This window comes from Parambassis ranga, chromosome 7 (assembly GCF_900634625.1).
Source record: "Parambassis ranga chromosome 7, fParRan2.1, whole genome shotgun sequence".
In the NCBI taxonomy this organism is placed as follows: domain Eukaryota; kingdom Metazoa; phylum Chordata; class Actinopteri; family Ambassidae; genus Parambassis; species Parambassis ranga.
Window position 1 is genome coordinate 20,101,459 of NC_041028.1, and position 18,987 is coordinate 20,120,445.

The 18,987-nt window shown below is 39.5% G+C and overlaps 2 protein-coding genes across 6 annotated transcripts in view; both read left to right on the forward strand.

Moving 5' to 3' along the window:
* lrrc38a (leucine rich repeat containing 38a) lies at positions 1 to 3,150 on the forward strand. The gene is made up of 2 exons (XM_028410588.1): positions 1 to 628; positions 2,903 to 3,150. Exons 1-2 carry the CDS (start codon positions 1 to 3, stop codon positions 3,148 to 3,150), a joined length of 876 nt encoding a protein of 291 aa, XP_028266389.1.
* A 6,267-nt stretch (positions 3,151 to 9,417) lies between these two features.
* Positions 9,418 to 18,987, forward strand: part of vps13d (vacuolar protein sorting 13 homolog D) — a 46,528-nt gene continuing 36,958 nt past the window's right edge. For all 5 annotated transcript variants that reach the window (XM_028410670.1, XM_028410671.1, XM_028410673.1 and 2 more), the window contains exons 1-15: positions 9,418 to 9,940; positions 10,504 to 10,637; positions 11,267 to 11,344; positions 14,073 to 14,260; positions 14,366 to 14,446; positions 14,625 to 14,741; positions 14,900 to 15,004; positions 15,311 to 15,481; positions 16,132 to 16,232; positions 16,398 to 16,566; positions 16,776 to 16,877; positions 17,406 to 17,595; positions 17,719 to 17,901; positions 18,431 to 18,561; positions 18,655 to 18,721. In XM_028410670.1, coding sequence (XP_028266471.1) covers positions 10,541 to 10,637; positions 11,267 to 11,344; positions 14,073 to 14,260; positions 14,366 to 14,446; positions 14,625 to 14,741; positions 14,900 to 15,004; positions 15,311 to 15,481; positions 16,132 to 16,232; positions 16,398 to 16,566; positions 16,776 to 16,877; positions 17,406 to 17,595; positions 17,719 to 17,901; positions 18,431 to 18,561; positions 18,655 to 18,721 — 1,780 coding nt within the window. In that variant the 5' untranslated portion in view covers positions 9,418 to 9,940; positions 10,504 to 10,540. The remainder of the gene's footprint in view (positions 9,941 to 10,503; positions 10,638 to 11,266; positions 11,345 to 14,072; positions 14,261 to 14,365; positions 14,447 to 14,624; positions 14,742 to 14,899; positions 15,005 to 15,310; positions 15,482 to 16,131; positions 16,233 to 16,397; positions 16,567 to 16,775; positions 16,878 to 17,405; positions 17,596 to 17,718; positions 17,902 to 18,430; positions 18,562 to 18,654; positions 18,722 to 18,987) is intronic.

Sequence of the window (18,987 nt, forward strand, 5' to 3'; positions counted from 1 at the left end):
ATGTTACCATGGATTAACTGGCTACAGCCTTTCCTCGCCTTGATCTCCTCCACCTTACTTACACAAGGCCAGAGTTGTCCATCCAGTTGTTTGTGTCCAGACCACCACACTGTAGACTGCAACGGCCGAGGTCTAACCAAAGTCCCTGAATCCATCCCTCTGGATGTCCGCCGTCTCCTGCTCTCCAACAACTGGATTACCTGGATTTCCTCTGACTTCCTCGTTCTTTACAGCGATCTGGTCTATTTGGACCTGAGAAATAACTCCCTCTCCATGCTGGAGCCAGGCACCCTAAGCACCACCTCTAGATTGGTTTTCTTGGATTTGGGGAGCAATAACCTGACAGAAATCCCCTCTGGGACATTTGGGGATTCAAGGAGTCTGATCAAATTGCGAATGGGGAACAATCCTTACCTAAGCATGGTAGGCAGGGATGCTTTTACAGGGTTGACATCTCTGAGGGAGTTGGAGCTGGAGAAGAATGGTCTCAAAGAACTTGATGTCATTGTTCTAGAACCCCTGCCCTCATTGCGGATACTGCGTCTAGAGGGAAACCCCTGGCTTTGCAACTGTCAATTTGCCAAACTATTTGCATGGCTGACAAAGAACCGTCACAAGTTACCAACAGGTAGGTCCTACAAGTGAGCGGAAATGAAACCAGGTCTCTATCTTCGTGTTTTTAGAGCTACATTTTTACACAAACCTACAGGTGACTTCAGTTACATTGTGCACAGTATTAAAAGCATCTATACAGACAGTAACTTTTTTGACACGACTGACCTGAATGATTCACATATAAGTAAGAACTGTTATTCTTATGAGGAATTCCTCCTCTGAAAGTATGAGCCAGTGCACTAAGTCTCCCAGAACCGAGAGATGAACATGTTGCACATATGAGTACTGTAATGGAAAATCATCTTCATAACCAAACATAGTCAATCCCATTTCATTAGCCAAAAATAATTATTTCTTTACTACTTCTGTGCCTCTGTTTGTGTGTTGCATCACATTCATGAAGTAGCAGGTCTCAGAAGTCTGTATAAGATATAGACATGCATCAGTATCCTTGTTACTTCCAGAATTTTGAATATATTCTTTAAGACTTTGTTTGGCTGGTGTAAAATATAAAAAAGGTCAGTATTTAAATATATCTGCAAACAATCAAGGTGTTGGCATAAAGTTATAAAGACAACTGCTTTAACTACCATTTCATCTAAATTTGAGCTGAGTATTGGTGCTCTAAGACATAAATGTGTAACTGGATGATGGAAAACAAAGGGCATTTGAGTTTTCGTTTACAATAACACTAGAGACATAGTAGTAGTAGTAGTAGTAGTTAGTTTTGAATTGTAGGTAAAAAGAAACATTTTGAGACTAGGGTGGATCATATCCAACTGCTAAAAAACTGTGTTTCATTTTTGTTAATTTAAATATATAATAATACATACTGACAGTGCTGGCAGGTGCACAATTTGTCAAAACTTCACAAGCCTTTGACAGGCCTGTTATTCTTTAATTGTTGCTTTTGAGCCGTAATGGTTTTTAAGTTTTAAAAAAGAATCAGAGCATTAGTTAAAATTCAACAACAGCCCTGTACATCCACAGACATCTTAGTCCTGCAAGATTCCACTTGGTCTAGACTCTTTCCTCACAGCAACTAGACAATGCATGCACAGCTGTAGCACAAATGCACACACACACACACTATAAAATGAATTGCAATTCACATATGCGTATACATTTGGATGTCTCTGGGATTATGTGCAGTGCCTTTTTTGGCTACAGACAGCCAGGTGTCTGTATACACATCTAGCTGCCATTTTACATTTAGATTAAACATCTGTGTGTTCTATAGTGGTGTATTTGCATGTATGACGGACAGACAGACAGACAGGCAGACAGGCAGACAGAGACGGACAGACAGACAGACAGACAGACAGGCAGGCAGGCAGACAGACAGACAGACAGACAGACAGACAGGCAGGCAGGCAGGCAGGCAGGCAGACAGAGACGGACAGACAGACAGCGAGTCCATCTCTTGCATGGCATCATAGGCATGAGTCTGGCTGCCTGTTGTAGTGCCATGTGACTGGAATATCACCAAGCGATGAGGTCACTGAGTCCCTTTTCATGTGGAAAACCCCTTCTGGTCTCACAGTGACACACACACACACATACACACATACACTAACGGACAAACACATTTGACAGTGATATCTAGTGACTGCAGGGTGCAGCAGGGCTACAGAGGAATCAGAATAAAATGGAAGTGCCTCTCCACACAGTGGGCAAAATATTTTCAAGGTGTTAGAGCACATTAGTACAGAAATCATGGGCTGCCTACAGGATGAATGAAGATGTGGAGCAGCGATAAATAATACACACAGTCTGTGGATATCACCTATGGTTTCCTAAAGAGCAGCCATAACCATTTTGGCAGCACCTGACTGCATTACAATTAGCAAACCATAGTTGTACCAGTTGAAAAACAAGTTAATTATTGCTGCAAAATAGTCGCCTTTGAATTCCATGTTGGCTTGTTAGCATTACAATGGTGTTTGAAGCAGACAGACAAACACAGACACATTACACTTGGAGTTATGCGATCAATGTCTTCCTATGCAACTTCCTTAATGGAAATAAGGTCATTTCTGGAAATTAGCTAGTCTTAGATCTGCTTCTGATATTCTATAACACAGAAATGTATTCCACTTACATCTCTGAAGAAACTAAAAATTTTGCACAAATTGTTAAAGCAAAATGAATCAGAATACCGTAGACCAAAAATCATTGGTGTTTTCCTGGTGTTCAGTCTAAACAACCATTTACACTGATGGAAATATTTGTAGCCACATGGTCTGTCTCTCAGCTGGTTGACTTGTTTTCTGTCTGTATTTCACAGGTATGGAGGGGATTGAGTGCTCCCTGCCTCTGAATGGGAATCATGTTCCTCTCAGTTTACTCTCCGACGACAGCTTCAGGGAGTGCCGAGGTATCCTTACCCTCACCGACTACCTCATCGTCATCTTTTCTGGCATTTCTGTCTCAGTGGCGGCCATCATTGCTAGCTTCTTCCTTGCCTCTACAGTCCACTGCTTCCAGCGTCTCAGCAAAGGCAGTAAAGGTGACGAGGAGGAGGGGAATGACTGATGGGGACAGGAAAAGAGGAAATGGATTACATAAAAGTCAAGTGTTGCAGACAGAACTTGTGCTGAGAGAATGTTATGTTACGTGAAAGTACAGTTAAAGAAGAGAGCAAGGAGAATGCCGGGTTCTTCTATTAAATTAAAGATTAGAGAAACAGAATGATTTTGGAGACGCTAGACAAGCTTGAATCACTAAGTTTTATGTTTCTAATCTAATATTTCTTCATTTGAACCAGTGTTATGACTGCACAGACACCTGTCTGTGGAAAGGATTGCAGTGGATAAACAAAAGAGGTGTCACACTGGACCACCGAAAATGAGATTTGTTAGTGTGGTTACCAAAATCCTTCTTTCTTCCACTCTACAATACACAACAGTTCATTTACAACCACAGAAGCTGATGCCTGACACAAAGTGGCATGATGGTTTTCAGGACTGGCCCCTCATATATCCAATCAGTGACTGGCCTAACAAGGTAATCTGACCCCGATAGGTCAACCAAGCCTTACTTCGTTGGATTTCACTCCCATTCTGTCAACCTTTGTGCTGTTTCAGTGGACACATGGATGCTTCTGTGGGTCAACCTACAGTGGCCTGGCAGTGGGGGTTCGTGTGGTTAGATCACATCTGGGAAAAAGAAATGCACTGCATTTCCTTTATTCAGGAAACACAACATATTGGTTCTCTGTAGAATTGTTAATATAACAGACAGCAATGATCTTTTTTGTGACTGCTGGGTGTTTTAGACACAGTAGTGGTTTTGCACTGGATTTTTTGGTTGTCAAAATTCAGGTCTGTCCAAGACCTCTACTGAAAGGTTCAATTGACGAAGTGCCTTGCTTAAAAGCCTCATGCTTAATTGAATGGCAATTTGTCAGCAAACTGTGAGCTTTTGGAAATTTCCAAACTTACCTGACCCCCACATTTTTTGGATCTTTATTAAATACTTCCAGTGTGATCAGTACAGAGCCTGCTATACTTCACTGAAGCAATAATATTTACAGTCCAGCACACAGAAGGAGAGCCTTACCCACAAAACCTGCACCACTTTGCATTAAATGCCAACTCAGTCCTGTTATTAAACTTACAGTGAAAGTATTTTATAGGTTTCATATGTAGCAGAAACTATTTTGAAAATCTATTGGTAAACTGAATAGTGTGATAACCAATATGTTTTTTGGAGAACATACAAAAGCTAGAGATGTGAAGCAGTCTCCATCCAGTCAAAAGTGCCTCAAGTAGATTGGATAATTAGACATTTTACTTACTAGATAACATTATATAAATATCTGCTTTACATGTTTTGAATTTCCCGATAATAATAAAAAATAATATCAAATGGGTGACTGTCTCTGGATTTTAGAGCTCTCTAACTTTGACCCTGACCTCTCCTTCTGATTTCATATAGATAAAAACAAAACAGAAGCCAGTTGAGAACCACAACAAAAGGTTTTGTGTGATGTTGTACACTCTTTCTATGAATTGCACAGTTTTGCACATTTTTAAAGTATTGATGGAAACATTAATGTTTTATCTATGACATATCAGGTATATTATTTTCTTATTAACATTGCATGGATGTGTCAATTGATCAGTATTTTATTTGTCTTTATGAAGCAGACTTTTTTGTTTTAATCCTATGAGCTAGGAACTGTGTGGGGTTGTTTACCAATTGAAATTCGCCCATAATTAAAACAAAGCATTTTTTTAGCATTTGGTAAATGAAAACTATTGTTGCTCTTTTCTTCCAGGACCTTTTTTGAAGGAGTAAAGCAATAATTTGAGAGCAGCAGTGCTCTGTAAGTACTTGGGCTTACTGCTGGTCTACTAGGGGTTATGTAAGGCAGTCATGCAGCAGTCCTCTCAGCCTGGGCATACTTTCTCTCTCTGTGCAGTTGCGGGTGCCAACTGATTTTGTAATCTCTAGTTTGAATGGACTTTGTGTAGATGAACCAGGATTATCAGGGTGTGAAACAAATTATGTGACAGACAGAAGATGCAATAAATACATTTTGTTTTTGAAATGTGATTGTTTTGTGTCCATGTTGTTGTTACTTGTTCTGCTGGAAATGAGGCACACAAATATTTCAGTTTTTGCCTGTCTGCCTTTGCAGATTATAGTAGACAAAAGCAATGCAGTCCTACGCATATTCAGTGGTGGAGGAAGTACTGAAGCTTGGTACTTAAGTAAAAGTACAAATACCCAGCAATATATATACTTAAGTAAAAGTAGAAGTGCTACATCAACAATCCTACTTAAGTAAAAGTCTTAAGTACTTACTTTTAAATGTAATTAAAGTATTAAAAGTAAAAGTATATATTATTAATATATTATTATATATATTCTTTATTTTCATTTGCAAAGGATATCTGAACAGGTTAAAATAATCAAAGAAATCATTTTAAGGTAGGGTAGGAGATTTTGAAAACTCAGTGAGAGTCAGCCAGATTTCGAAAGTAAACACACGGCCCTCTCTCTCTCGGAGCTCACCCCGAAGCCACGCCTCCCAACCAGTCTGTGACTTCGGCCATCATGCACGTACCTCTCTGGTGCGTGCAGAGCAGGAAGAGAGTGACAACCAGCCAATACTCCGCGCAGGGTCGTCCCGAAGGATTGGTTGATGTTTTTAGCGTTTTATAGCTACCACTGCAGAACTAATCGGTTGCTATCGGATTGTAAAGAGAAGTTACACTGATTTAACAAAAAGTGCATCAGAATGAAATCTCCTACCCTACCATTAAAATGAAAATTGACAATGTGTAGTTATAAGTAAGTAAGTATAAAGTATGCACTATTATTTTTACTTTTTTAAAGTACAAATACATAAAAATTTACTTAAGTACAGTAACAAAGTACAAATACTTAGTTACATTCCACCACTGCATATTCTAGTAATGTTTGTGATATGATGAAGAAAGACCCTTGCATATAGTTCAGCATAGTCCTGGCCTATATTTACATAGGCAGGTTTCTGTCTGATTCTTTCTAGAGTTGGAATCTCTATGTTAGCTTTATGATAAACTAGCAATCTGTGCAGGGTGTGCCATTGACAGCTGGGATAGACCCCTCTGTTGTTTTTAGTGAGCCAGTGAACACTGATATCCACCACTGTAAGATACTGTAATAAGTTAAATGTCTTACAGCACTTGTAGGTGTTGAAGTTTTTGCAGAAAGGAGCAAAATCATGTGATGGACACACATTAAAGGGCATCCATGAGTCTACACGAGGATCTGGATGGGTGAGTATAACTTTGCTGCAGACTCATTGTTTGTGCCCCCATTGGAAATGATGTTTCATGGCACATTGTGAATGTCACTCATTCATTTTCTTTTAACCATAGTTAGGCATAAAAAGTACCTAGGAAAGGTCTCATTTGGCTTAAATCAGACACTTGATTGAGTTTGATTGAGAGGCTGGTAATAAAAAACAGGCATTCACCATTTTTACTGTGTAGGTATTTCTGCTGAGATTAATGTTATGATTTAATGTTAATCAGACATTAATGGATGGATGTGTGTTAGCAGACAGTAGCTAACTAGTGGAGCTCATTAGATGCTGCTCTATCAAACTTGTATTCAGAATTTTCTAATTCCGAATATTTCCGCACGCCAGGCTCTCAACGTTGGAGTGGTTTTTGAGGTCTCCTCTGCTGTTACCATGGTGACAGGCAGACACACAGAGGCATACAAAGCTCTGAATTGCTGGAGTTGCAGATTCTCCAGCATTCAAAGCAATGCTTCAGCTGCAGCAATCAAACTTGCATTTTCTTCAGGAAATGCCCTTTTCTAGTTATTATTACTGCAATTATTCTGATTTCACGCACACATTTTTCTTCATCATTTTTTAGTCACCATGGCATCAGGTTCCACCCCAGATATTTGACATGTACTGGGTTAGGTTTGGAATTAAAACTACTTTGTTAGATTGCAAAACGTTTGTGGTTTAGGGTAAAAACTGAAAATACATTTTGTCACACAACACAGTCCCATCTGACCACCATTTTTATTTACCAATGATGTTTTTGACATAAATTGGCAGGTGGTGCAGGGTGCACTTCCTTTTGGCTGTGTTAGAAACAACCCACTCACTGCGTACACCCATACTCACTATATAGTTTGTTGTAGAAATGTATATAGTGAGCTTATCTGGAAAAAGAAATATACATATTGGACACTGTGTGTTCTGTTTAACACTATATGTGTGTGTGTGTGTGTGTGTACATGTGTGTGTATATGTGTGTGTATGTATATATACATGCATATGTATATACCAATTTATGTGTAAGTATAAAGGCTATACTTGAATACATATATAGGGGCTTAATAATTCTCACTAACACACTACATAGAGCACTATAAAGTGTGTGTGTTTGGTGGGGGCTGTAGCATTGTAGGACTGTGCATTCTCCTAAATGATTTGGGTGGAAAATAACTACAATGCTGGTGCATGTGATGATTAATGGCGATAGCTCATCCAAATACAGGCGCCTGATATGGTGGATCTGTGAGCCAGAACAGATGGCTACCATTCCACTGTGGGCCTGCCCTGGATTATGTGGATAGCCAACAAATGGGCTTGGTGGTGTATTAGTCTCAGAAGTATTGCAGGGAAGGATCCACATCTGTCGTAAGCTACTGTTGGGTGGAGTTTACATTTTTTTCCTGTAATGCTGTTTGCAATTTATAAAATTGGTAAAAGACCATGTTGTATTTACACATAAAACAATACAATCACTGACTCACTACCCCATTTAGTGGGATAACCAGCTGGTTAACTTTAGATGTCTGCAACACAAAACACACACACACGACACAAACGTCCGTTTGCACAGACGACAAATTATTAGGGATGTCCCGATCCGATCACGTGATCGGAAATCGGGCCCGATTACGTGATTTCACACTCGATTAGAACCGGACATTACCTCCCGATCAGGACTCGGATATATATTTATCAGGGCCGTCAAAGTTAACGCCTTCTCTGCAGGGTGGCTCTGTGTCTTGTAGTGTAGGGGTATGACAGCTGCTTTTGGCGCGAGAGGTCCTGGGGTCGAGACTTCGATGCGTGCGTGAAATCTTCCAGTGTGGCGGTAGCGACACACACACACACACGCACGTTTTGCTGCAATGAGTGCGTTTATAGAGAGTCCTGAAAGTATCGGATCGGGACTCGGTATCGGGACATCCCTACAAATTATATAGCTTACCGTAAACTAATAATAATTTTCGTACCAGTGAAATTGGATCGCGACATCTCTGATTACTTGAAATGATAAATGGTTGAACATGCCAGCAACAACAACCCCTTACAAAACCCTCAGAGGAGCTCATCTGTTTCAAAAAACCCACAGAAAAGACAAGTGCTGTGTGTTTTAGTTTCGACCACTTCCTGTAGTCTTCGTCAGAAGTAAAAAAAAAAAAAGTTTGACTGCGGCATGTGAACGACGCTCCTCATTTGCATAATAAAAATCTCCACTAGCTCCTCTCGACTTGCTGCTTTACGTCACAATTGACAGTTTCAGAACACAGAACACCGTTTCTCTCATTGCAGCACATTTGCTTAGCAAAATCTAACGAATTCCATCGGTCTATATTTCTGAAAGTTGAGCTGTATAATGTAGCAGCAAGGTCTGGAAACACAAATATTTCTCCATACCCTAATTTCCCTTTCCATACTTTTCCAGACCTGGAAAACACTAAAATCAAATTCCATACTTTTCCATACTGCGTAGGAACTCTGCCTGCCTTTATCAGGGCTAATAACAATGCAGTGAAACACTATTTCATCAGGAATAGATTATGGGTTTTTGGCAGCAGGCAAACCAGTGTACTTCCAATGCACAGGATGGAAATCAAATATTTATCTTTATGTTTTACTCACAAAATAAACCTTTTACTTACAATCAATTTAACTTACATTTATATTGATGTGGTATTTTTTCATGGCCATGTATTTATTTGACTGAACTTCTCCCAGCCGCAAGTGCTTGCGTTGTGTTTGGGGTCTCTGTATTTTTTAAGCTTCGGCAAATTGCTTTGTAACTTGTTGCGACAACTGAACGTCAATTATAAATTATGATACAATTATAAACACGGCGTTTGTTTCTGGACAGTTCTCTATAGCAGTTGGGTTTTTAGATGGTGAACATTAACCGCTATTCATTTAGTAGCCTACGCAGTTCACCATTAAAACTACAATTTCCCATGGGCTTATAAACGCAGCACGAGAGGAATGGTTTGTTTTTGTCACGTGACCGGAAATATGTCTTGGAAGTTCAACGCTGTTCGGAGATGTGTTTATGAGGCAGCGAAACAGACTTTCAAAGTCTTGAAATACGACAACAACCTCTTTAACGAGACAGGACTAACTTTTATCCATAACAACGAACGCTGTTAGTGTTATCTATGAGTCCGGTTTACCGTCAGCTGTCTGTTTTTTTGGTTGTGAACTGAGCTGTCAGACGTCGTATGCTAGTCGTAGCTCAGTGGCTAGCTAACTAGGATCACAACCTTGCCCTGTCCGTCACCACTGCCAAGCTAAGTTGCGTGCTGTGTGTAAATGTTGACAGCTTTTCAAATAACCTCTTGTCGCTTTCACTGTATCCTGGTTCAGCAAACGACTGTTTAGTAGTTACTGTCGATCAATCCACGGCATGTAGCTTTTATAATGCTAATTAACTCTAGCCCTGTCCTCAGAGGTTTTGGCCAGGCATGACCACCTACTGACAGTGGCATTAGGCTGGCATTGACATGGAGTCAAAGTTGGATCGATAGGACAACTGTCGGTTTTTTGGTGAGTCAGTGACACTTCTGTTTGAATATAAACTCTGTAGCCGGAGACAGGTTATGTCAGGAAGAGCTACATTATTAGATGAATATCTTCAAGTTGCTGTCCCTCTGCCAACGTCGAATAAGCGAAGGCAGCCTCGGGTAATCCATCACTGCGATTAGACGTTGTCAGTCGTCGGTAAATCTTCTACGTTGGACAGTTCATGTCTGGTGTCTGTCACCAAATTAGTATCACGTCCATATTTTCCCCGATCTTTAAATGTATTTGAGAACCACACATTTAACATAACTACCTTAACTGAAGTAAGCATGGAGTTTTTGTATAGGCCCAATGCCAGTGCCAAGTGGATGCAATAATGAGTGGTGTTAGCTTAAATTCAAGTTTAGCAGGAGAAACGCAGGTAAAGCATTGAAACAAACATTTACTTGGGACACAGACACCCTTTAAAGTGCTCAGTTAATGTTAATTAATGGTTACCACATGGTTGCTTTGTATCCTGTGTGTATTAGTCATCCAAACCTCTTCCAAGAAGCTAGAATCACAAAGGGTGAACCTTTCACTTTCAGTTTCCTCCACTGCCTTGGAGCAGCTCTCGTCATCAGGATGTTGGAGGGCCTGGTGGCTTGGGTGCTAAACACATACCTGGGGAAATATGTCAGTAACCTGAACACAGATCAACTCTCCATTGCCCTTCTGAAAGGTAAACAACACTTCCTTCTATTATAAAACTAACGTTTACTTAAAATGATTCTGAATCAATTTAGGGTGCAGTGAATTGGATATTTGAAGAGCATTCTGTATCCATATCCCCTCTTTTGGAATTATATGAACCTGCACTTAACCCAATAATAAATAAACACACATTGACTTCTTTGATTGTTGCTCATTATCTGTATTTTTATGTATGATGTGTAGCTCCATACATGAACGCTAAATTTTGAGTAAGCATGGGGTCAGAGTATGTGTACACGTGTTGAGCATATTCTTCTCTCAGGTTTGTTTTAATAAATCCCAATGTGTGTGTAGAAGATTGTGTACACCATTTTACATGTTAAGTTGTAAATGAGACCCCTTAATTCTTTAAATGTTAAAATGAGTCATTGTTGGTTGGTGATGAGTTTTACATTTATGTCCATAGTTTAATTTGCTGCCATTTGCAGAATTATCTATCGTACTTTTACATCCTTTAAAATTGGCTGTTAATATTAATGTTAAATGTTTGTTTAGGATCATCTGTAAAAACAAACACAGCATCAATTATTTAACCCTTAATAATTAATGGTGGTTTAATTAAAATCATCCTTATCATCAATCTTCTCTACTCTTCAGGTGCAGTGGAGCTGGAGAACCTCCCTCTCAGGAAAGATGCTCTCAGAGAGTTTGACCTCCCATTTGAAGTTAAAGCAGGTAAGACATATTGACTGATGTCCTTAGATAATTTAACGAAAATCAGAGCCAGCTTGGGAGTTGGGACCAACCATACATTAACTGAAAAGCTGATGCTGAATTGCTCTTATAAAACCTTTTTTGATTTGTCTGTATTGTCCCCCAGATCCCTTTTAGGTCCTTTGTGCTTAAGCTAATGTGGTCTCCTTTTTTCATTGAAAAAATAAATCATTATTAAGCTGAAATGCCTTTATGTAACAGTTGTAAAGCCCCCGATGTCCGTAATCAGAATGATTTGCACATGGACATAGAAGACAAAGAATCAGAATTGTGTTTATTGCCATGTAAGTGCAAAGGTTTCACATTACTAGGAATTTGCCTTAGTGATTTAGTGCATACATAAAACAAGTAACATGTATTAAGAAGCATGCATGGTTAAACTAAAATAAATAAGATAAAATAAACTAAAGCAAATGTAATCTAAGCTAAATAAGGCTATAAATTGACATGAATTTACAACATATACAATGAACAGAACATGAGTAATGGGTATCTATTGGCACTCATTTTCCTGCCTCTGCTGTTGTGTTCACTGTAACAAATAAGGTTGTTTTATTTTAAAAAGGACATATTTTAACCTTATTTAACAAGACAGTGCCTGTCCCACATTCTGCCTGAACATGCATTTCAAGTATCAGCCTAAACATTTTTGCTATGTTGACAAAGAGTCTCCTTTCAGATTGCATTATTAGAGTACCAAAGTCCTGAAGAATCCTGAAAATGACAAAGGGAAACATAATATACTGCAACTAAAAAATAAGTAAGAGTGTGTGAGGGCTGCCATACCACACTCAACACTCCCTTTCACAGTTTGTAAACTCTGGAGGAATGAACACTTTTTTCAGATGGTATTATAGAGAATCTCTTGTCTTCATATAGCTGTATCAGTCAGTGCATTCTGTCTATCATCAATAAGAAAATGAATTCAATTCAATTAAATTCAGCTTTATTTATATAGCGCATTATACAATCAGAAGTTGTCCCAAAGTGCTTTACCCAGAGCCTGAGCCCCCTTAAGATCAGTGGCAAGGAAAACTTCCTTTTAACAGGAAGAAACCTTGAGCAGGACCGGACTCATAAGGAGAACCTTGCTGCTAACAGTCGGCCGGATAGAGGAGGAGAAGAAGAAGAGACAAGACAGAGAGGATGAAGAAGAGAGAGAGAGGAACAAACATGCACAAACATCATACATTACAGAGAATAAACATGTCAGGATGTTGATGTTGACAAGTAAGATGTGAAACTGTGATTATATTATAATGGATATCTATATATATCGTCAAGCCATAAATAGTAATAGTAATTTGATAGCAATTAAAACAAAGATGAGCAACAGAGACTGGTGTAGTCAATGAACACTGGAGTATTCGGGGGCCGGACTGCAGGTCAGCATGCAGGTCTGGAGACCTGCAAAGAGAGAGAGAGAGAGAGAGCGAGGCACAAAACTACAAGGAAGATGGCAAACAAAAGATGAATTATCAGTATGAACCAGATCTGTAAGAGGGGGATTTGAGGGAAACTGCTCAGTGGATCATGTTTGTGCCCCCCGACAGCGTAGGCCTATAGCAGCATAGCTGTGGTAAAAGTTAAGAATTTATCGGCCCTATGACACGTGTTATACCATGGCCATGTCTATATGCCCTACACACTATGTTTAAGGCTAACAATACACTTTACTAAACAGAAAGGTTTTAAGTCTAGTCTTAAAGATAGTGTCTGCCTCTTGGACCCTGATTGGTAACTGGTTCCATAGTAGCGGTGCCTGATAGCTAAAGGCTCATCCTCCCATTCTACTTTTATGAATCCTAGGGACTACTAGTAAACCTGCACTCTGAGATCGGAGTGTTCTATTAGGAACATATGGTACTATCAGGTCCTGCAGATATAATGGAGCTAGTCCATGTAGAGCCTTGTAGGTTAGAAGAAGGATCTTGAAGTGTATTCTTGAGTCCACTGGGAGCCAGTGAAGAGACGCTAGAACAGGAGAGATATGATCCCTTTGGCTGCTTCCTGTCAGAACTCTAGCTGCTGCGTTCTGGATCAGCTGCAGACCGTTGATGGAGTAATGTGGACATCCAGACAATAGTGAGCTGCAGTAGTACAGTCTAGAAGTAACAAAAGCATGGATGAGCTTTTCAGCATCACTCTGAGAGGATGCTTCGGATCTTAGCAATATTACAGAGGTGAAAGAAGAAGGTCTTAGAGACCAGTTTAATATGTAAATGACATGTCTTGATTAAAAAAAAGAATATAGGTTTCTTATGTAGTCACTTGTGCTTGAATATGTTAATAGAGTAGCAGCATTATTTAGCATGCATGCCTTCATTCACTGCTAAAATACGATGTATGGTGTCTAGTTTGTGCTAAAGACAAAAAGAAAGCCTGGATGCCAGTGGCCCAGTAGTCAGGTTTGATTGTTATGTATGTGGCAGTAAATGTAAGGTATACATTTTTTTCCAGTGGTTTGGCTTGTCTGCATGTACATTGTTTGTTGTATAGCAGTGTTTTTACAGCTTTGTGCTTAATACTGCAACATTCATTTATTTATACAGGCTATTTGGAAATAGAAGAGCTTAAAAACATGCTGAGGAACAACATATTATGGCTGCTAAGGAGTATAGTCATTATACCAATGTCTGTCAGATAATGGGTTACTATTTTGATTACTCATAACTACATCTTTCACCAGGCTTCATTGGAAAGATCACTCTTCAGATCCCTTTCTACCGGCCTCACAGTGATCCATGGGTCATCTCTATGTCCCAGCTCAACCTGATCATCGGCCCTGCTCAGCTACAGGAGTATGATGCAGAGATAGAGAAAGAGGAGAGAGAGCGCAAGAAACGTCTCCTCAAGGCTCTCGAGGACAGATTCAAAGTAGGTTGGATGCTGTAGTTTATAAACATGCTTTTTGTTTGGCGACAGTGTACATGCATACTTGTGTACACGTATTTTTCATGTTGTAACTTATGGCTTCTGCAGAGTGAGTGTGAACAAAGAGGGGAGTCGTACTGGTACACTGTCACTGCCTCAGTGGTCACCAGGATAGTGGAAAACATTGAGGTAAGTTATTCAACATTAAGTAGCTGGAGTTAATTAACCTTTGCATTCTATCTGTCATAAAAAGACTAATGCAGTTTATTTAAATAGTGAGTTCATATTAAAGCCTATTTGTCAAAGTAGGTAGATGTTATTGTTTGACTAAGAAGTTAAACTGTACATTCCTGTCATCTGTATGTAGCTAAAGATCCAAGATGTCCATCTCCGGTTTGAAGATGACTTCTCTAACCCAGAGAAACCCTTTTCCTTTGGAATTTGCATTAACAAGGTGTCTGCTCAGAATCCCTCCAAAGAGTCGGTGAGTGAGCACTGTTGTAAAAATAAATTGGAAAAAAACACGTAAAATGACCTGCATTAATTTCAGAGCTGTGATGAGGTCATTAAAATTACTGATAACTTACTGTGTAATTAAGACATTACTAGGTGCGATTAACTAGAATTTCCTTGTGTTTGCAGGTTCAAAAACACCTCAGACAAAAGCAGCTGGAGATTGAAGACTTCAGTGTCTACTGGGATACAGAATGTGAAATACTGGGGAAGCTGCCTGCAAATCAGATTCAGGTCAGTCAGTTGGGTAATTTCAATAAATACCAGCTACAAAGCTGGTCCTTTTCACCAGTTGTCACTTTGAGACGGATTCATAACCTCTGTTCACAATGGAGAATAAATATTCTCACAGCTACAATTTTATGTTGCAAACATTAGTCAGCTGTCATGATGCCATTTAAGTAAATGACTCTCTGCAAAACAACAGCTGTTTTGGGATTGTGTAGCGTGCCAGTTAGACATTATCATGAATGATGAAGTGTGACAGTAAAACCAAGTTACATATTCAGATTTCCTCCTGATTCTATTGTAACTCTTCAGGATGCAATGACCCAGTGTATGCAGAGCCGTGAGCATCAGTACATCTTTGTACCAGTGTGTGCCTCTGTGTTGCTCAGAAGAAACACCTCCAAGGAGCCTCTGAGGTCTCGACACACCCCGCGAATTGAAGGCCAGGTTCAGCTGGAGCCCATGTCTTTACGCCTTTCACAGGTCTGCTTCAGTTACATTTGTTTTATCTTTCATCTCTTTACCTCTTTAAAAGTCACTTAACACATCAACCTCTACCGATAGGTGGTCTTTTTTACTTACTGAGTTCTTCTAATTTATATAGGTGTTTGAAATGTTGGTTGTAGGGCTGGGCGGTGTGACCAAAATTCTATATCACTGTATTTTTATATTATTATAACGGTTTCCGGTATTTGATGTATTTTTTTCTCCCCCATGCATGGTGTGTAGAGTGGTTACCCTATTCCATGGTCATGAGAATTGTACATTGTACAAAAAAAATGTTGTATGTGCAATACAGTAGGGCTTGGGGTGTTCCCCATACTCCTCATACCGCTCTCTCACTGCAGCGCATGTAGCGTGCACACAACGACATACAGGTTTTGAAGCTGTTTCTTGCTAATTATTGGCAGAAGCAGCTGAACATGTTTTTTCACCTAAACCGCCACTGTTCAGCACATCTTCAAAACCTGTTTGTGTGTGTGTGTGTGCGCTGCGCTGCAGTGAGAGAGCCATATAAAGAGTTCTACACACACGTTTCTTTACAGCCACAATTGTTTTATCCTGGTGATAGTTGTGCAAAGAAATATCCTATCCAATTTACAAAAAGTCATGTCTTTTGTCTTTTCTCTTAGGTGCAGTACCAGCAGATCATGGCTTTTCTTAAGGAGCTAGACCGCAGAGAGCGAGAGATGCGATACCGGAAGTGGAGACCCAGAGTTCCCATTTGTGGGAAGTAAGTAAATTAATTGTTTTTGTCATGGGAGCATAAAGTCAGTGTTTTCTTTTCCAACTGAATTATTTTCCACACTTTGAGTATGCCACACTGCTATATTTCATTCTATGTATTGTTTGTGTGTTCAAAATCTTTGAATATAATGTAACACTGTTTTGCTTGCAGCTGTAGGGATTGGTGGATATTTGCTATTGAGGCCAACTTGAGTGAGATCAGGGAGCAGCGGCAGAGGAGAAGCTGGGAATTTGCTCTGCAGCGGGCCCGAGATGCCCAGACCTACACCGGCCTCTACTTCAGAAGGCTCAAAGGAATTACACTAAGTCCCCAGGAAGAGGTACAAGACTAACAACATATTTTGCTAATAAAATGACTTTTGAGAGGATGTGTCCTAAGATTTCCCACCTGGAAGTTGTAATGTTGAGCACATTCTTAGCTTAGGTCCACTGTCTGTCTTGTACTTAATTTTGCTTAGCATGTGTGCACCGTGTCATGGCCATGTCATTACAATTATTTTCTAAAGAAGCTCCTAACTTTGTGACCTAGATTGAGCTGGAGCGAGTGGAAGAGGAGCAGACATTGGAGGAGCTGCAGATTCTCAGAGAAATAGTCCATGACTGGTTTCGAAAGCAGGAAGAGATTGCAGAGGTATGCTGGAAGAGATTCTTACAGGTGCTCCGTGGTTTATAAAATAATTCCTCTTCTTCTTCCAAAAGAACTGCTGGTTTGAATGCCTAAACATAGTTTTCCCTAAAATACAGCCCCTATCAAGATTTTCAGATTTCATTTGTTTTAGCAACACCTCTAGAAATAAGGTCTGGGTCTGGCTGTGACCTACTGTACATCCACAAAATTAATCTGAAAACAACAGGAAGTGTGATATTTTAAAAAATACTGCAAGATTTTGTGCTCGGCACATGTCATATTTCCTCCTAGGAAATCAATCACAAATCTTAACTTACTTTTAAGATATTTCTTGGTAAACGTTGCTGTATTTCTGACATCATTCAGTTTTGCACAAATTTTACAATAATTAAGGGTGTCTGAATAGATTTATCTTCCTGTGATTTTCTGATGTAGGCATAGTGATAGTGTTACTTACTGGCAACAGGAAATATCATTATTTTCACTTCAGTGTGCTATTTTTAAAATTCCTCTTTTCCCTTTTTGTTCTAGAATGTGCGCGATCCCAGCAGTGACTTTGAGTCCTGTTCACCCACTACATCCATTCCAAAAAGTAGGAGCTCAGGGATGATTCAATACTTGCAGTCTTGGTTCCCAGGCTGGGGAGGCTGGTATGGAGATTCCCAGGATCCAGACAGGCCTGAAGAACTCCTGCCAAGTCCGTCAACCTGGGATATTTTAGGTGAGAGAACTCACTCTTGTCTGGTAAAGGAATGACAACAATTTGGCATCCATTTGCAAATTCAATTGATGTATAATATGTTATAGTGTTTCTGACAGCTGATATTGATGAATGCTTCTCCAGCAGAGACAGAGGACCTGTTTGACCCCTTAGAGGACTCTCACACTTTAAACACGTTTACTAGGCGAGATCATCTGTTTGCCCGGCTGGAGTTTTTACTGGAGAAGGGTGGAGTCACTCTCTTCCAGCAGGACAAGAGGGGGGACACCATGCATGAAAGTGGTGTCATCCAGCTGGAATTCTCAGGTACACTGGCTCAAATGGAATCATGATTTTCTGTAATTATGAAGTGCATTCAGCTAGTGTGGTCAGTAGTCTTCACCCAGTTAGTTTGTGAGGGTGATTTGAAGAAAACCTTCTAATGCAGTATAGGTAACTTCAAAATCAGAAAATAGGGGCTATAGGTGCTGAGACTGTATCAACCTGTATACCTATTTATTACTGCATTAAGGTTAGGCATTTTAACATAGAGGAATATGGGCATCATTTGTGTAATATATATTGTTTTTTTCCAAATTTTGTGCAGATTTTTTAGCTGTGCAAGCAGGATTAAATGGATGGTAAAATTTTGCTGATAATGAAGCATCTCTCTGTAGCTACCTTCACCGTAATATCCAACTCATGCTACATAATCTCTTAATTTGCTGTGAAGGTTGTAATTAGTTTTAATTATATACATTTCAAAGAACAAAAACAAGTGATTTTCTTTACAACGTTAGAATAGACACAAAGCATGTGTACTGCTGTCTTCATACGTTTCACCCTGTTTCCATAGGGGTCAAAGTGATTGTGGAGTCTCTTCCTCGCTCTGAGTCCTCCTTGCTGTCTGTCAAGCTGGGTAGTTTGTTTCTCAGAGACCTGACTACTCAGGGAACTATTTTCCCTGTCCTGGTGTCTCCTAAAACGGTAAGGAGTGATAAGCAGATAGACAAGAACTTCATAATCAGAAGAAATGTTAAAGTTTTCTTTGTTTTTAACAGTCATTGTCACTTGTTGTAGGACAAGGTTGTTGTTGCTGTGAACCAGCCTTTGAACCAGCCTTTGAACCAGCCCAGCAGTTCTGCCGGTAAGAATTTTTTTATATTGTGAATGTGAATAATTAAGTATAAAGTATAGTAAGTATATTTTATACTTATATAAACAAACAAAATTTGTTCTCTGTTAGATTGATGATGATCTGACCTGTTCACTCAAAATAAAATTGAAAACATGAAACACTTTCTTTAATCTCATGTCATGAAAATTCACATTAAAAAGAGACATAAAAACTTGAGACTAGAACTAAGCAACTAGAAAACTAAAATCTTGCAGCTGGGTATAGTTTTATAATAA

What these genes read in the sequence shown, in the direction of transcription:
- lrrc38a (XM_028410588.1), top strand. Translation starts at nt 1, where the DNA reads ATGTTACCATGGATTAACTGGCTACAGCCTTTCCTCGCCTTGATCTCC. An exon ending in CCGTCACAAGTTACCAACAG is followed by an intron (nt 629 to 2,902) that starts GTAGGTCCTACA and finishes TGTATTTCACAG; the next exon opens with GTATGGAGGGGATTGAGTGC.